This window comes from Pristis pectinata, chromosome 2 (genome assembly GCF_009764475.1).
Source record: "Pristis pectinata isolate sPriPec2 chromosome 2, sPriPec2.1.pri, whole genome shotgun sequence".
Taxonomy (NCBI): Eukaryota; Metazoa; Chordata; class Chondrichthyes; order Rhinopristiformes; family Pristidae; genus Pristis; species Pristis pectinata.
Window position 1 is genome coordinate 143,350,049 of NC_067406.1, and position 14,483 is coordinate 143,364,531.

At 38.4% G+C, this 14,483-nt stretch overlaps 1 protein-coding gene across 4 annotated transcripts in view; it reads left to right on the forward strand.

Annotated features, from left to right (window-relative positions):
* uso1 (USO1 vesicle transport factor) overlaps positions 1-14,483 on the forward strand; it is a 76,506-nt gene that overhangs the window by 41,710 nt on the left and 20,313 nt on the right. For 2 of the 4 annotated variants that reach the window (XM_052010192.1, XM_052010193.1), the window contains 6 exons: positions 5,031-5,051; positions 9,449-9,559; positions 9,971-10,089; positions 12,951-13,132; positions 13,388-13,509; positions 14,335-14,470. In XM_052010192.1, coding sequence (XP_051866152.1) covers positions 5,031-5,051; positions 9,449-9,559; positions 9,971-10,089; positions 12,951-13,132; positions 13,388-13,509; positions 14,335-14,470 — 691 coding nt within the window. The remainder of the gene's footprint in view (positions 1-5,030; positions 5,052-9,448; positions 9,560-9,970; positions 10,090-12,950; positions 13,133-13,387; positions 13,510-14,334; positions 14,471-14,483) is intronic. The other 2 variants (XM_052010194.1, XM_052010195.1) reach the window with 1 other exon arrangement.

A 14,483-nucleotide genomic window follows, 5' to 3' on the forward strand; every position in this document is an offset into this window, starting at 1 on the left:
CTAATACTTATGGGAAGTTGTCAGATTTTTTCCACCTCACCAACATTGAGCAGGAACTGAAGGAGGTAGAGGATCCACTGCGTGACTGAAGAATAAACAGAGTGTTCAAATGGGACAATTTTTGTGAGGTGCACAGTCAACAGCTTGCAGGATGCATTGCCAACTTCAGCTCCCGTCAACTTTAGACTTCCAGTATTTTGTCTCAGGTTGCTGTCAAGTTCCCTGGCTGTCAGTCCTTTTCATGTGGTTGGTAAGGTAAGCTTTGAGGAAATCAACAACTGTTACCATTACTTGAGTTGTATTTTGACATCATTCTGTAAAGCAAAAATGTATGAAGTGAGTGAATCTTGTTATATTGCTTTTTCCCTGGCAATGCAGAGAGAGGAACTGGCATTGACAATGAAATGTGAACAACCATCATTCATGGATGTTGTTGGTTCAAAAGCTTGGAACTACCTATCATCAAATTTAGCAGCACATTCATCACACAGAGGTTCAAATAGCTAGCTCATCATCTTTTTGAGGCACAGTTAGGGATACTGCTCTTGACAGAGACTCCCTCATCTTGTGATTGAATATAATAGGCATGTAAAGTGTGATGCCATGTTTTTTACCTGTGGAATTAAGGTGAAGATGGAAGTGATGATGTCAATTGAATATTTTTTATCGTACATTGTACACTCCCTAAATTGCTTGTGAGCAGCGCTGAAGGAGAGCTTCCCTTTGTATAGTTTAAATGTGATGTTTCTTTTAATTGATATTTCTAGCATGAAGAGCTTGTTACTACAGGCTTATCGTATAACTCATTCCTTTTAAGATCCTTTAGATTTCTTGGGCTTCAGTTTTACTGAACATTTAATATTTTGTTATACAAGCTTTTAATGTGATTTTACTGATAAAAGTCGCACAGTAAAAATCATAGAGAACAGACAGAAAATTCTGTTCATTGTGCCTCCGGCTGTTTTTAGAAATGTTCAATTAATCCAATCCATCGGCTCTTTCCCAATGCCTCTAATGTGTTATTCTCTAATAATTTGAACTGAAGTATCTTAGTTCTACTGTGCTTTGAGCAGAGTGTAATTAGTGATTTAAGGTGCCCTATCCACTCTCAAGAAGGAAAAGCTAATTGTACTGTAAATGGATGTTGGTGCCTGTTTACATCCTGAAGACACAGGAATCTGTGTTTTCCAGAAACACATTCTCAAAGATCACTGTTATAAAGCACAAGAAAAGAGTATAGATTTGCTAAGTAGCAAATTACTAAGTGTCTGTGGCATATTTGGAAGCAAGTAAGAATTGTTTCTTTATTACTAGAGAATATGTAGGAAATTTTTTTTCAATACATGCTTAAATAAGTAATGAGCAAACTTTTATTTGTATTCCTCTGTTGGACTTGGCAAGGATTTATTTATTGATAGCTTTAACTTCAGAGTAGTGCAGGCTGAGCAGCCAGTCAAGTTGAAGACTTTGTAGACAGCTAACTAGGAAAGTAAAAATCATGGATTATAGTTCTTATTATATACATTCGCAAAATGAAGTAAAGTTTATAGCATACACATGGTATTAAGTTAGAAGCCAAATATCACAGACTTAAGAATTATCTAGATTTTTAAAATAATATCATGAAATAATGGGAATGAGTTTACATTATAGATTTTCCAAACCAGTTGGGTTGTTCTATGTGCAGATGTAGTAGGAAACTCTTATGTTTCATTCAACAAGAGAATGTATTTTCAATGTTTTTTACATTAAAAGATTAAAAACATTGAAATTCACTTCAAGACACATTGTGGGGAAGCAGGGTGATACTCAGCAAGTTTCTTGCTCAGCCACAAAGGTTCAAATGCCAGAAGTCACCATCAGTTTAAACAATATTGATAGTATAATCACGAATAAAACATTTTTCGCCAAAATGTGTCTAATGCCAAAAACGGGAGTAAGTGTGAGAAAGAAAATCTTCATCTCCGGAACTTTAGAAAGTTGAGTTTGTTACAGTCATTAACAAAAGAGTTACTCCATTCATAATAAAAACAAAGAATGCTGGAAATGGTCAGCAGGTCAGGCTGCAACTGTGGGAAAAGAAACAGAGCTAATGTTTCAGGTTGAAGACCCTACTTCAGAACTGGGTAGGAAACAAAAGAAACTTGATAATCTGTGGTGGAGGGGGGAGGACAAAACCAGCGTGACCATGGGGATAAGCTTTAAGACAAGATTTCTTTATTAGTCACATGTACATCGAAACACACAGTGAAATGCATCTTTTGTGTAGAGTGTTCTGGGGGCAGCCCACAAGTGTCGCCACGTTTCTGGAGCCAACATAGCACACCCTCAGCTCCTAACCTGTACGTCTTCGGAATGTGGGAGGAAACCGGAGCATCTGGAGGAAACCACACAGACACGGGGAGATCGTACAAACTCATTACAGACAGCAGTCGGAATTGAATCCGGGTCACTGGTGCTGTAATAGCATTATGCTAACTGCTACGCTACTGTGCCTGCCCAAGGTTATCTGGCCAATGAGTGAATGGGAGCAGCTGGAGAGTAAGAACATAGATAAAAGAATGTAGGAGTTGCAAAATGCAGAGTAGGAAGACATGCCCAGAAGAAAACAAGGAGAGAGAAAACCACAAACAAGTTGAGCCAATGTTACAGATGGATGACTGATACAGACAGAAATCAAGTCACCTAAAGTTATTGAGTCCAGAAGGCTGCATTGTGCACAGAAAGGAGATGAGGTGCTGTTGCTAAAGCTTGCATTGGGCCTCACTGTAACAGTGCAGGAGGCCACAGACCAATAGGTCAGAGTGGGATGGATAATTAAAGTGGCAGGCAATGCGAGGTCAGGGTTGCCGCTGTGGACTGAACACATGTTCTGCAAGGTGACAACCAATCTGTGCTGGGTTTCTACCACATTAAGGAGACCACATTGTGAGCACCAAACACAGTTCACTAGATTGGAAGAAGTGTAAGTGAATTGCTGCTTCCCCTGGAAAGATGTTTGAGTCCCTGGGTGGCTGGAAGGGAAGAGGTGAAGAGATAGGTGTTGCATTGCCTGCGGTTACATGAGAAAGTGTCGTAAGAAGGGATGTTTGAAGGGAATGGAAGAATGGATCAAGGAGTCAAGAAGGGAATGGTCCATGGAAAATGCTGAGAAGAGAAGAGAGGGGAAGGTCTCTGCAGGTGGAATCTCTTTGAAGATGGTGGAAATTGCAGAGAATGCTCTTCTAAATATGGGTACTGGTGGGGTGGAAGGTGAGGACCAGTGGAACTCGATACTTGTTTGGTCTTGGTCCCAGAGGAGAGGGCGTGAGAGGAGAGGGCGTGAGAGCAGAGGCACAGGAATGGAGGAGATGCATCAAGCACTTTATTGACAATGATAGAGGAAGAGCTTTGGCTTATTCCCATAATCACCCCCACCCCCCCCCCCCCCCCCCCCAGCCCTGCAGCTTAAGCTTTTCTGATGAAGGGTCTTCAACCTGAAACATCAACTCTGTTTCTCTTCCCACAGATGTGTATTTCCAGAATTTTCTGTTCTTATTTCAGAATTTCACCACCCAATGTTCTGTTTGAGTCAATACATGATCATCCCCCAGTTTATTCTGAGCTACAGTGGAGCCTTTTAAGCAATGTTGTCTTTTGCAATTCATTTAACTTGCTGTTTCTGACAATGCATATGTCCCTTTCCAGACAGGAGAATTAAAAGTTTTGTTTTGTTTTGGGTAAATATCAGGTCTGCTGGCTCCTATTTGTCACATCAAATAAATTCAGGTTGTCATCTGTAGCTTTTCCTGTTAAATCTAGTATTCATTTCTAGAGCAGATAAACTTGCAGTAACAATCTTGATTTAGTACTCCAAGACAAGATCCGTTGTCTTGTTGCATGAGATGAGCTTCCACAAATAGCAGTTTGATAGATGACTGGGTAACCATCCACAGACATTTAAATAATTAGGAATATGCCGGCTGCTGTAGGTTTTGGGTAATTTTTTTTCAGTCATTAAGTTGTCATTGACCAGTGCCTTTGCATATCCACATGATTACTGGAGCAGACTGCTCTCATGATTCCATCTTCCTTTGGCTTCTAGTTAACTTACAGGACAGCCCAAGTGGGGGTGGGCAACATTTTGACAAAATCCTTGAACAATAAAGCATCCTAAAAATTGTATTTATCTTCTTTTTCCATTTGTTATTATTCAAAGCTGTTATTTTGCAGCTTGCTAACCAAAATCAAGCACAGTGCTGTGTCATAAGTGCTTCAGTGTAATTATTGTGCACCCGTATATTGTCACTGTACGTACAGACATCCTAATTACCTACTACATTGCTGTAACAAACTGACCGTTAACATAAAAGTGTGTTTTTATTTTTTAAATATTTTGATCCACTGAATTTTCTTTTACTGGAAGCTTTAGAGAATTGAGCAATAAATAAAGCTATCATTAAAGGAAAGGCTTGTATTTCTCGAGCACCTTTTACAACCCTTATGAAAAATCGTAGTGATTTTCAGCCATTGAAGCTTTTTGAATTGAGGTTACTTAATATGAGAAGGAAATTCCTTTATCAGTGTTAACCTGAAGCCCAGATTGTCTGTGCTGTCTGCTAAGATACCACAGGTGGAACTCTCAGTGAGCATGAGAACCTTTGGTTAAAACTTGCCATTTCATGTGTTGATGCAAGAAGAATGGGAATGTGATTCTGATAAGAAGGGTTTTTTGACATTAGCACCAAGGAATAATGGTGTTCATGGTATCTCTGTAGCCTTGGTCAATGCTTTCAGAAGAAATATAACATTTGAAAGGAATTCATCATAGAGCAAGCAAAAAGACGGGTAGAAATACCCTGCAGCTCAGGGTATGAAGAAATATCAGTCAACTGTTGATTTAAGTTTTATCAGTCTGGGGGGAAAAATGTATGAATAGGTCTCAGCATCTTTCAAATTAAATATCATGGGCAATATTCTGAACATTTTTTTGCATAAAGTGATTGTTCTAAGCATCTTTTTATGACTCACTTTTACTGTATAATTTACAGGGAGATAAGATCAACAGACGGGTGAGTTATTTGGACAGAGATCATTTGCTTGTTGCAGCAGGGTTACTTTATCTTGCCTTGGTTTCAGCTTTTTTTCTTTAACCGCATTGACTGATTCAAGTGCTGACCTAGGTTTCTCTTTCATGTTTAGGTAGCTTCTGCTATAACGGAATTTTTCCATTTAGTTTAAGCATGGATTGTGGTATTGACTTAATAGAATTGTCCCTAACCTTGTTTCCTCACGGGGAGAGTATATTAATAAGAAATCATTTTCTTTGAACTGTCAAAGAAATAATGAGAGCTGTGCCTACAAAACTACGGGTGTTGGATTAAATTGGGCAGGTCTTTCAAGGAGTTCCCACAGGCACCATGGCCCATTGGACAGGTCCTTCACTGTCAGATTCTGATACCCTCTCCTGTTTTCATCCCCTACTCAGTACATTGACCAGCAGTGTCCTGGGCTGGCTTGGTCTGCACTATACACTTGGACATTTTCAGTTTTATTTTCAAATCATGTGGGTGTTGTTGGAAAGAGCAGCATTTATTACCCGTCCCTTTAATTGCCCTTTGAACAATTGTCCTGCTGTGCAACCTGGCAAAACTTAAACCAGTTACAAAAACTTGTACAGTTTAATCTAAGTGCATCTCGATTATTAATCCAAAGTTGCAGTTATTAATCAATGCAAAGTCATTTCTCCTTGTTCTCCCAACTGAGCTATTGCTTCATTCAAGGTGCATAACTAGAATCAAAGTTTCAACTCTAGGTAATGGTGAAATTCCATTGTTTCTGTTCCGAATTTGCAACACAGGGTGTCCATGATTTGGTATGCTCAATGTTTCACATAGTAGTTGTAGAAAATAGAAATGGGCTGCATTGTCCTGCCTTTGGGTTGAATGCATGCTGTGCGTAGTGTGTGGTGAAATAATACTCTAACCCATGCACCTGAACATACAAGTGCTTTATAAAAATGTGTAGTGTAAAAGTTGGAAATATTACATTCTAAGCTGAGCCCAACACATGCTTATTCCACATCCTTCTCCTAACCCTCTCCCTTCCTCCCATCTCTCTATGGCTGGGCATGCAATTGTGTTTGGAGAAAACTCCCATGACTGCATTTTTAACCCACGATGGCTGGATGTCATTGTGCATATATGTTGCTTGTGGTGCAGCCTTTTGGGGAGTGGTGGTTTGCAGGCCTTTTTCAGCTTGGCATTGTTGGTCATGGTCACCTGCATGCAAAACATTGCTACTTCAAATTCATGAATCTTGTATTTTGAGTTTGTCAATTCTGAGATACCGCTGTCTTGTTAACATACACATCTATTGCTTGGAATAAATTGTCATGGTCCTTCAGATGTACTTCTACACCCTGTGTTAGAATGTTAGGAAAAAAATGGAGGAAGTTAACTCACAAGGTCGGTGCACAAGACAGCTAAAATTTCAGAAAACATCAAGAAATATTCTCTGCTGCAGGAAAATTCTAGCCATGAATTTCAGGTTTATTGCCTGCCAAAAAGTTGAAACTGTTGATGTTAAGTATTAAATGTGCACCATAGTTTAATTTTTGGACTTCTCCAAATATGTGATTACTCAGTTATATTTTGCAAATTAACGTATTGGTATGGTTAATTAAATGTAGTGTCAAATGCTCTAATAATTCTGAGTATTTTAATTCAAGTAACTTTTGGTTTCCTTACTCCCAGTTCCCTGTATTTTACATACTACTGAACCAGAGTTATTGAATGCTTAGCTGGATGTCAAAACTAGATTGGTTTCCCCCTTTTTTTTCCGCATTTGGGAAAAAAATCTCAACTCTGGTTGTAAGTAGAGAATGTGAAGACGATAAGGGATTAGTAAGGGTGTTCAAGAAGTTTAAACATGATCTAGCTGTGCAATTATATGTTTGGGTAATGCTTGCTTTCTGCCATCATAATGTAAGTGTGTAGCATACTCAAATTAGGGGAATGATTGTCAGTTATATTGGCTTTGTTGTTCAAAGGGAAATCTCTTTGTGGCATCTCTTGGTGCATTCTGGTCCTGAGACCTGTAAAGAAGTATTGTCTAGAACTAGTCTCTGCGATTAAAATTTGTACATAGATTCCGCTTTTGAATTTTGCGGTCTAATCAGAAACATTTAATGTGACTGTTAAGTAAAATTGATGTTTGAAATAGCATTGAGTAATTTAAAGTCTTGATATAATCTGTTTTGAATCAGCAATTGTGTAATTAGCTCTTCATTTTAAAATAGTAAAAGTTTGTGTTGCCTCAGGATGAACTTTCTTAATCAAAGGAACATACTGGATTAATGTTCAGTTGATTGTATTTAAATGTAAGGCTCTTGCAATGTATCATTTCTTTAAAAAGGAAGAGCAAGCTGGGCAGCATCTGTGGAAAGAGAAATGGGGTGCATGGTTCTCTCTCCACAGATGCTACCTGACCTGTGTTTCTCCATCATTTTCTGTTTTTGTTTCAGATTTACAGCTTCTGCAGATAATTCTGATTTACAGAGCAGGCTGCTGATCTTTTTGAAAAAGACTTGAGGGGTGACCTGTTTGAGGTCTTTAAGATTATGGAAAGATGTGGACAAGAGAATTTGCATCTCTGGGCAAGTCCGATGCTAGATATGGGAAGCACTGATTAATCCAAAACAGAATTCCAGAAAAAAAATCCACATAGTTTTATAGTATCCCATTTCAGTGGTGTGTGTTTTGGGCACTGCCTTCCATAAGATATGATCCACTGGATAGGACTTCAGGGTAAACCTTTGTCCATAGTAGTTAGATGTTACAAGTTTCTACCACAAGGAGTAGTTGAGGTAAACAGGCATAATTTTGAGGGAATAATCAGAATAAGGAATAGAATCAAATATTGAGGAAATGAGAATTCACCAAAGCTGCTTTGACAATAGTTTCCAAACCCTTAATCCTTCCTATCTGGAAGGGCAAGGTCAACAGGTGCATGGGGACACCATTGCTTGCAGGTTCCTCTCCACGTTACATACTGTCTTGACCCAGAAAGAGATCCCCATTCAGATTATTGGATCTCCCTTCACAACAAGTGCTACCATGATTTATGGAGGTGACTCATCACCGCATTAAGGTTATTTAGGGATGGACAATAAATGCTATGACCCCCACATCCCAAAACTAATGGAGTGGGAGGAGGCTCATGTGGAGCACAGCATCAGAATAGATTAATTGGGCTGTATAGCCTGTCTCTGTGTAGACTCAATGTAACACAGCATTCTTGTGAATGAAATTATCTGTAGGCATCCAATGGGACTCCCTCCATCTTCAGTATCTGTTACTATTTAAATCTTGTATATTTATAGCATGTGTTTGGTGACTCTTGGCAAGATCCACCAATTGCATTTTGACAACTTAATTTTCTAGAGCTTTAATTTTATGAAGTATTCCATGGTGCTTGAGTAAGAGAAATCAACAACTGTTCACTCATCAGTAACCCTTTCACACTTGGGTGGAGATCAGCTCACTGCAGGGAAACTTAAACTTGATTGGCAAATTTCTGTCTAACCTTTGCTTTAACCTCCCTAAACTGATCATTTCACATTTAAAGCACCAATAACATTACTATTTTGATCATGAAAGACTGACCCTCTCGTTTTTGGTAATGCAATGAATTGTGAGTGTTTGAGTTGAAATGCTAAAGTTCTAATAGCCTAGGGGTTAGAAGTTGTTCCTTCAATAACTATAACCACTGAACAGTTTGTTAACTTGAGTGGTAATGTTTCCATCCCATTGTCAGGAGGTGAGTATTCCTGAGCACAGCTAGGAGTTTTATCAGGTCCTCCTTTTTCTAGATGTGAAACTAGAAATAAAGGCAGTTCAATAATATTTTTCATAAGGAAATGACGTGGGTTACTTCAGAAAGTTATATTGTAGAACTACTGTTAGAAATGATGTGGCAAACTGATCCACTATGTATTTCCGTACAAGTTGAATTGTGAATAAAATAAGCTTGATCATAGCTCAAGTTCAGTTTGTTAAATTAAAGCAGCTTAATCCGTTTTGAATGTGGCATGACATAGCTTTGACAGCAGAGGACTGTGTAAGCTTTTGATAATGGGTCAGGAATGGTGCAGTGAAACCCATAGTACTCTATCCTGGTAGACATTGGGCTATGAGGCTGTATACTCTGCAAGATGATTGTACACTACCTCCAGACAAAGTCTAAGGCTCTGTCCAGACTTTAATCGGATCCTTTTGCTTGCTGTGAGCAACTTAGAATTTGTGTTTTCCAGATGAGTGGTATTTTTGTTTCTGCAACATATCAACGTTCATCATTAAATGCTACAGATGTTATGAACTGTGTACCAAGCCCAATTAATAGCTTAAGTTTTCAGTTAAAATTTGGCATTAAAATGTAAGCTAATTAATATCTTGCCTTTTAAATTCAGGGAAGCAAAGTACAAACACGGGTTGGGTTGCTGATGTTACTGTCCACCTGGATGACAAACTGCCCCATCGCTGTCACTCATTTCTTGCACAACCAGACCAATGTCCCCTTTGTATCCTTTGTTTCAAAAGCTGGATCCGTATTGGTTCCTCGACTGAGGAGAAAAATGTGAGAACTAGTTCTGTGACACGAATGGTGCCTTGATCAGCATGTGGTCTAGAGACCTATGAGGTTATTTCTTTCAGCTGTTTAATTTTTATTTTTAATTTCTTGAACTTGATAATCTAATTATGTTCTTTGAGTACATTTTTATCCAATTCATTACGCTTCTCAGCAAAAAGCTGTTGTACTATGTATTCAAATTGCAGCAGTGATGACAGCTAATGTGAAATCAGAACTCTATTTCACATACTATTTGCTGAACAGAAATTGTTTATGAATAAACAGTTCCAGAACAGTTTTATTCTCAGCCATTTTATTTTCATGTTATTGGTTTTAAAGTTCCCTTGACAATATTCTTCAGTTAACTGCACAGATATCTGAGAACCTTGGAGAGGAGGAACAGCTTGTGCAAGGTCTCTGTGCCCTTTTATTGGGCATCTGCATTTACTACAATGACAACTCACTGGAAAACTACACTAAGTAAGTTGCTAGCATGCAAAACAAGTTCAAGGGTCGTAATTAGTTGCAAAGGCCCTGTGTAGAACACTTCCTTTTTAAAAAAAAGAGAATAAGGTTACAACCTGAAAAGATGAATTAATAATCTACTTTTGAATTTGAGATAATTTTCCATGGTGGAAATATGGTTTCTGATTATCTTCTACGAATTATCAACTAAATGGGATAGTTTGATCCCAATATATTGTGACAAACTCATTGGCTAGATCTGCCTTCTCTCCTCTACCAAGCGGGAGGGCATTTTCTATCACTTTGATTGAGAGTAGACTTGGCAGTAATTAGTTTAATGGGATTGGTTCTGCTTTTTGTTAAACCAGACACACCTGGGCAATTCTCCACATTGTCAGGTAGATGCCAGTGTTGTAACTGTACTGGAACAACCTGTCTGAAGGCGCAGCTAGTCACAGAGCACGTTATTGGTGCTGCAGCCAGGATGTCTGGTCCCATGCAAATCTCACCAAATATGAACTTGCTGTGAAAACAAGTAGAAGATCATTTCTGATGATGTGCCAGCTTGTTCCTTTCTTCCTCTTCCTCCAAGATGGGCGCATTATCTGCCACCCATTCCATCACAGCCCGAGTGTGCAGTCTTGAACCTCCCCAGCAACATCATCTTGTATCTTGGCCTTGATGCTCTCTTCCTGGTTATTCTGTGTCCTCTTCAGTGATGAGATGTATTGAGGTGGTCTGTACTTTATTTTCGAGCACAGAAATGAAGAAATGCTCCTTTATCACAGGTATTTCCAATCTTGCAGACGGTGTTCAGTGAGTTGTAGATCCCCAGGATCTAGATTTTGGAGAGAAATCAAAGCCTCAGCAACCTCATTGATTCCTGCATTAAGCTTTTCAACTAATGGCATTAAAATTGATCCAGAAAGCTGCTGTACTTTAGAAGTTCCCTGAGGGAGCAACGTTCATTGCCATCTTGGTGTTGATAATGATCGTAAATTCTGAAGAACCTTCTGGGGGTCTCTTGAGCCTTCACTAGATACAGATTGTAGAAGAAAATTGTCTTTCAAAGCATAAAATTACAAGCTAATGGTCATCTAATTCCTTCTAAATGCAATCAATACCAGTAGCTAAAGGAATTAAAGCCTTGGTTCCTCCCCCATCATCTCAGATTCTTGTGTTAAAGGATTGTAAGATATTCAGAAAGACACCTATTAAATACTGCCAGACATTCCTGAATCCATTAATGTTTAGTTATACAGTATTTCAAGTTTCAGACTACTTTTTATCCTTTAATTAAGAAGGATCTGGTGATGAGCAAAATATCATTAAATTTAAACCTGACTTTGAGTAGGGCAGAGTTGTACCTTGAGTCTGGACAGTGGCATATTGGTGATCATTTCCTATGAACATTTCATAATAATGAACATTTCATAACACTGAATTTAAAATTGTTGCACTTCTCCAGTGCCAAAATTATTGATTCTTTGGCCTATTCTTTGAATTGTGTAGATTGCAATCATCTTCTGCATAGGTGGTGGATATTTAGGGATTGGTCAATTCAGTACATTCACCAAGTCTTCCTTCTCTTGGTCAAAGGCTTGTGTTTTCACTTCCTTTGACAGTGACTTGTACTGTTGTTCAATTTCTTCCTACAAGTACCAAGCACAGTATTCAAGTTGCCTGATGATAGCATCTCAGGCTCTGCTTTCAACTTCCATAAATGTCAGCTGACCTCTTAGCTCCTTGATTCTCACATTGCCATCTTCTAACTCACTCACGCAACACAAACTTTTGTTTTAATTTTATTTTCCTTTGGTTTTCTTCTGATCAATGACGAGACTGTTCCTCCATAAATAAACATGGTATTCACTCTTAATTGGACTCTTTTATCAGTGCTTGCACTCACACTGCGATTTACCAAAAAAAACTTAATCTATATTGTCATTTCATTCAATATATAGTTCACCAAATCCAGGGCATCCATTACAAAAGAATATAGAACATTTGAGCTAACTGACACAAGTGGTTAATGGCCAGTTAGTTCCTCAAGATGAAATTGGGAATTGCATCTGATGAGTCAAGATCTCGTGTCTGGCTCTGGTCACACAAGCAGAAAGGAAGCAGTGGAGCCCTGGGATGATGCTGAGGTTGATTCATTAAGTTCTATGCAATGACTGGAAAAAGTTTACAACCTGAAGAAGGCACCTGACTGGCGAACTTTGAGATGTGCAGGATGATTGACGACAGAGAAGAAGTAAACCCAAAATATTCCTTCAGCCTAGGCAGTGACTGCCTGCAGGGAGTTCAGTTTGAAGCGCAAAAATGAACTTTAGTGTAGACACAAGGAAGTTCTTTGCACAACCTGTGTTAGTTAACTAGTATGGCCCATCTGGGAGAAGAGAAACGATATCATTTGTAAACAGTGTAATAGACAAAAGTGTGAATTGCATTTATGGTGGGACATTTACAGCGTCTGGACATCTCAAAGCACTTCACCAATGAAATACTTCTGAAACTTCCTCTAGGCTGACAGGCTTCATTGTTAGTTGATGGATATTCAAACATGTTTTTTTTTCATAATGTCTATAATGTGTGATCGAACATATTGAAACAAAACCTCCCGGAGCAAAAGGGAAACCCCTGATAAATATGATTAGGGCCAAAACCAAGAGCTGTCAAGAATATTCTTGTGGTTGTGTTAATAGACACTGCATTTCCTTTTGGGGTAAGATTACATAATTAACAGCATTATCACTATCATTTAATGGGTTTAATTGGACAAATTAAGGCAACACATGGCAATCTTGTCTGTAACCTTCCTTGGATATATCTGTAGTATATTGAAAGATAAAGTACTCTTTTGCCCTTTATAGGGAAAAACTAAAGCAACTAATAGAGAAGAGGATTGGAAAAGAAATTTTCATTGAGAAGTTGGCTTATATCAGTAAACATGAGCTGTACTCTCGAGCTGGCCAGAAACCTCAGCCCAGCTACTCCACTCCAGAGCAAATGCTGTTTGACCATGAATTCACCAAATTAGTTAAAGAACTGGAAGGTAAATTTCACAACATACACAAATTTCTTTATTTTTATCCAATGCTAGCTGTTGGATGTGTTCAATAAATTTACTTTATGCAATACTGATCAATCCCAATGACATCAAATTCAGTTTCTGACATTAATATTTAAATGGGAAGAAGTAATCATACTTTAACGTAGTTCATTGTATTTTACAGCTTTCTGAGTCTGAAAGGCACTACACAGTTCTCTTTGTAGAGTGATTTTGTTTCTATTTCCTTTTCCAATCAAGTCCTAATAACAAAGGCTGTTCAGAAATCCAGCGAGGATGAGAAGAAGGAAGAGGAGGTGAAGAAATCTCTGGAACAACATGACAGTATAGTCAGTCAATACAAGGAGCTAATTCGTGAACAGGTAAAGAGAACTGCATGGATTTCTAATGATCATATAGTATGGGTCCACCCCTTCCATGCTGACCATTTTGCCTACCTAGACAAATCCCATTTACCTGCAGTAGGTCCGTATCCATCTCATCCTTGCCTATTCAAATACCACTTAAACATCATGATTGTATCTGCCTCCACCACCACCTCTGGCAGTGCATTCCAGACATAACCCACTCTGTAGTGTGAAAAACATGGTAATATCAGACTCTGATATTAGAAAGCAGTATGCAGACATGATTAAATGGTGAAATATGTGTCTGCCTTTCAGCAATTTGTATATTTCCCTGAAGCACCACCAGGGTTCTGAAATGCAATCCTTTGTTGCAGGAGGTGTTTTTTATTTGCTGTACTGAAGGCAAAACAGGGCATCAGTTGTAAGGAGCATAGTTTGTGTAATATCTAAAAACACCAATTTGGTTGAATTTTCTAACATTTTTCTGAATGTGGAAGTATTTTAATCTTAGTATAATAATTGGAAATGTGTGAAGTTTGTCTTCAGTAGACTGCAAAATAAAAATACAGCTGGGTATTATGGTGAGCTGAAATTACAATATTTTGTGTGCAGCGTGGTGATGGCTTTTTTGTAAGTGGTGGGGGATCTGACTACATAACTACTAGTTATGTAGTTAGTGGTTTTGAATACATTTCCTGAAAATGTAGCTTTCAGTGTTAGCTGTTACATGTGAATTGGGAAGATAACTGAAGGAGAATCATGAATACTAGATGAATAATGGCTCAAAGACTGCCTGTTGCTAAATTAGTCAATGAGTATGTCTGTTTCCTTGGAATACAGGATACACAGCTGAATGAGTTGAAGAAACAAGTAACTGCCTTGACTAATCAAAATGAACAGAGTCAAACAACAATAACGCAACAGGCATCACAGATTCAGCAACTAAAGGACCAGTACAACCTTCTCAAAATACAAGGTACCATATATAT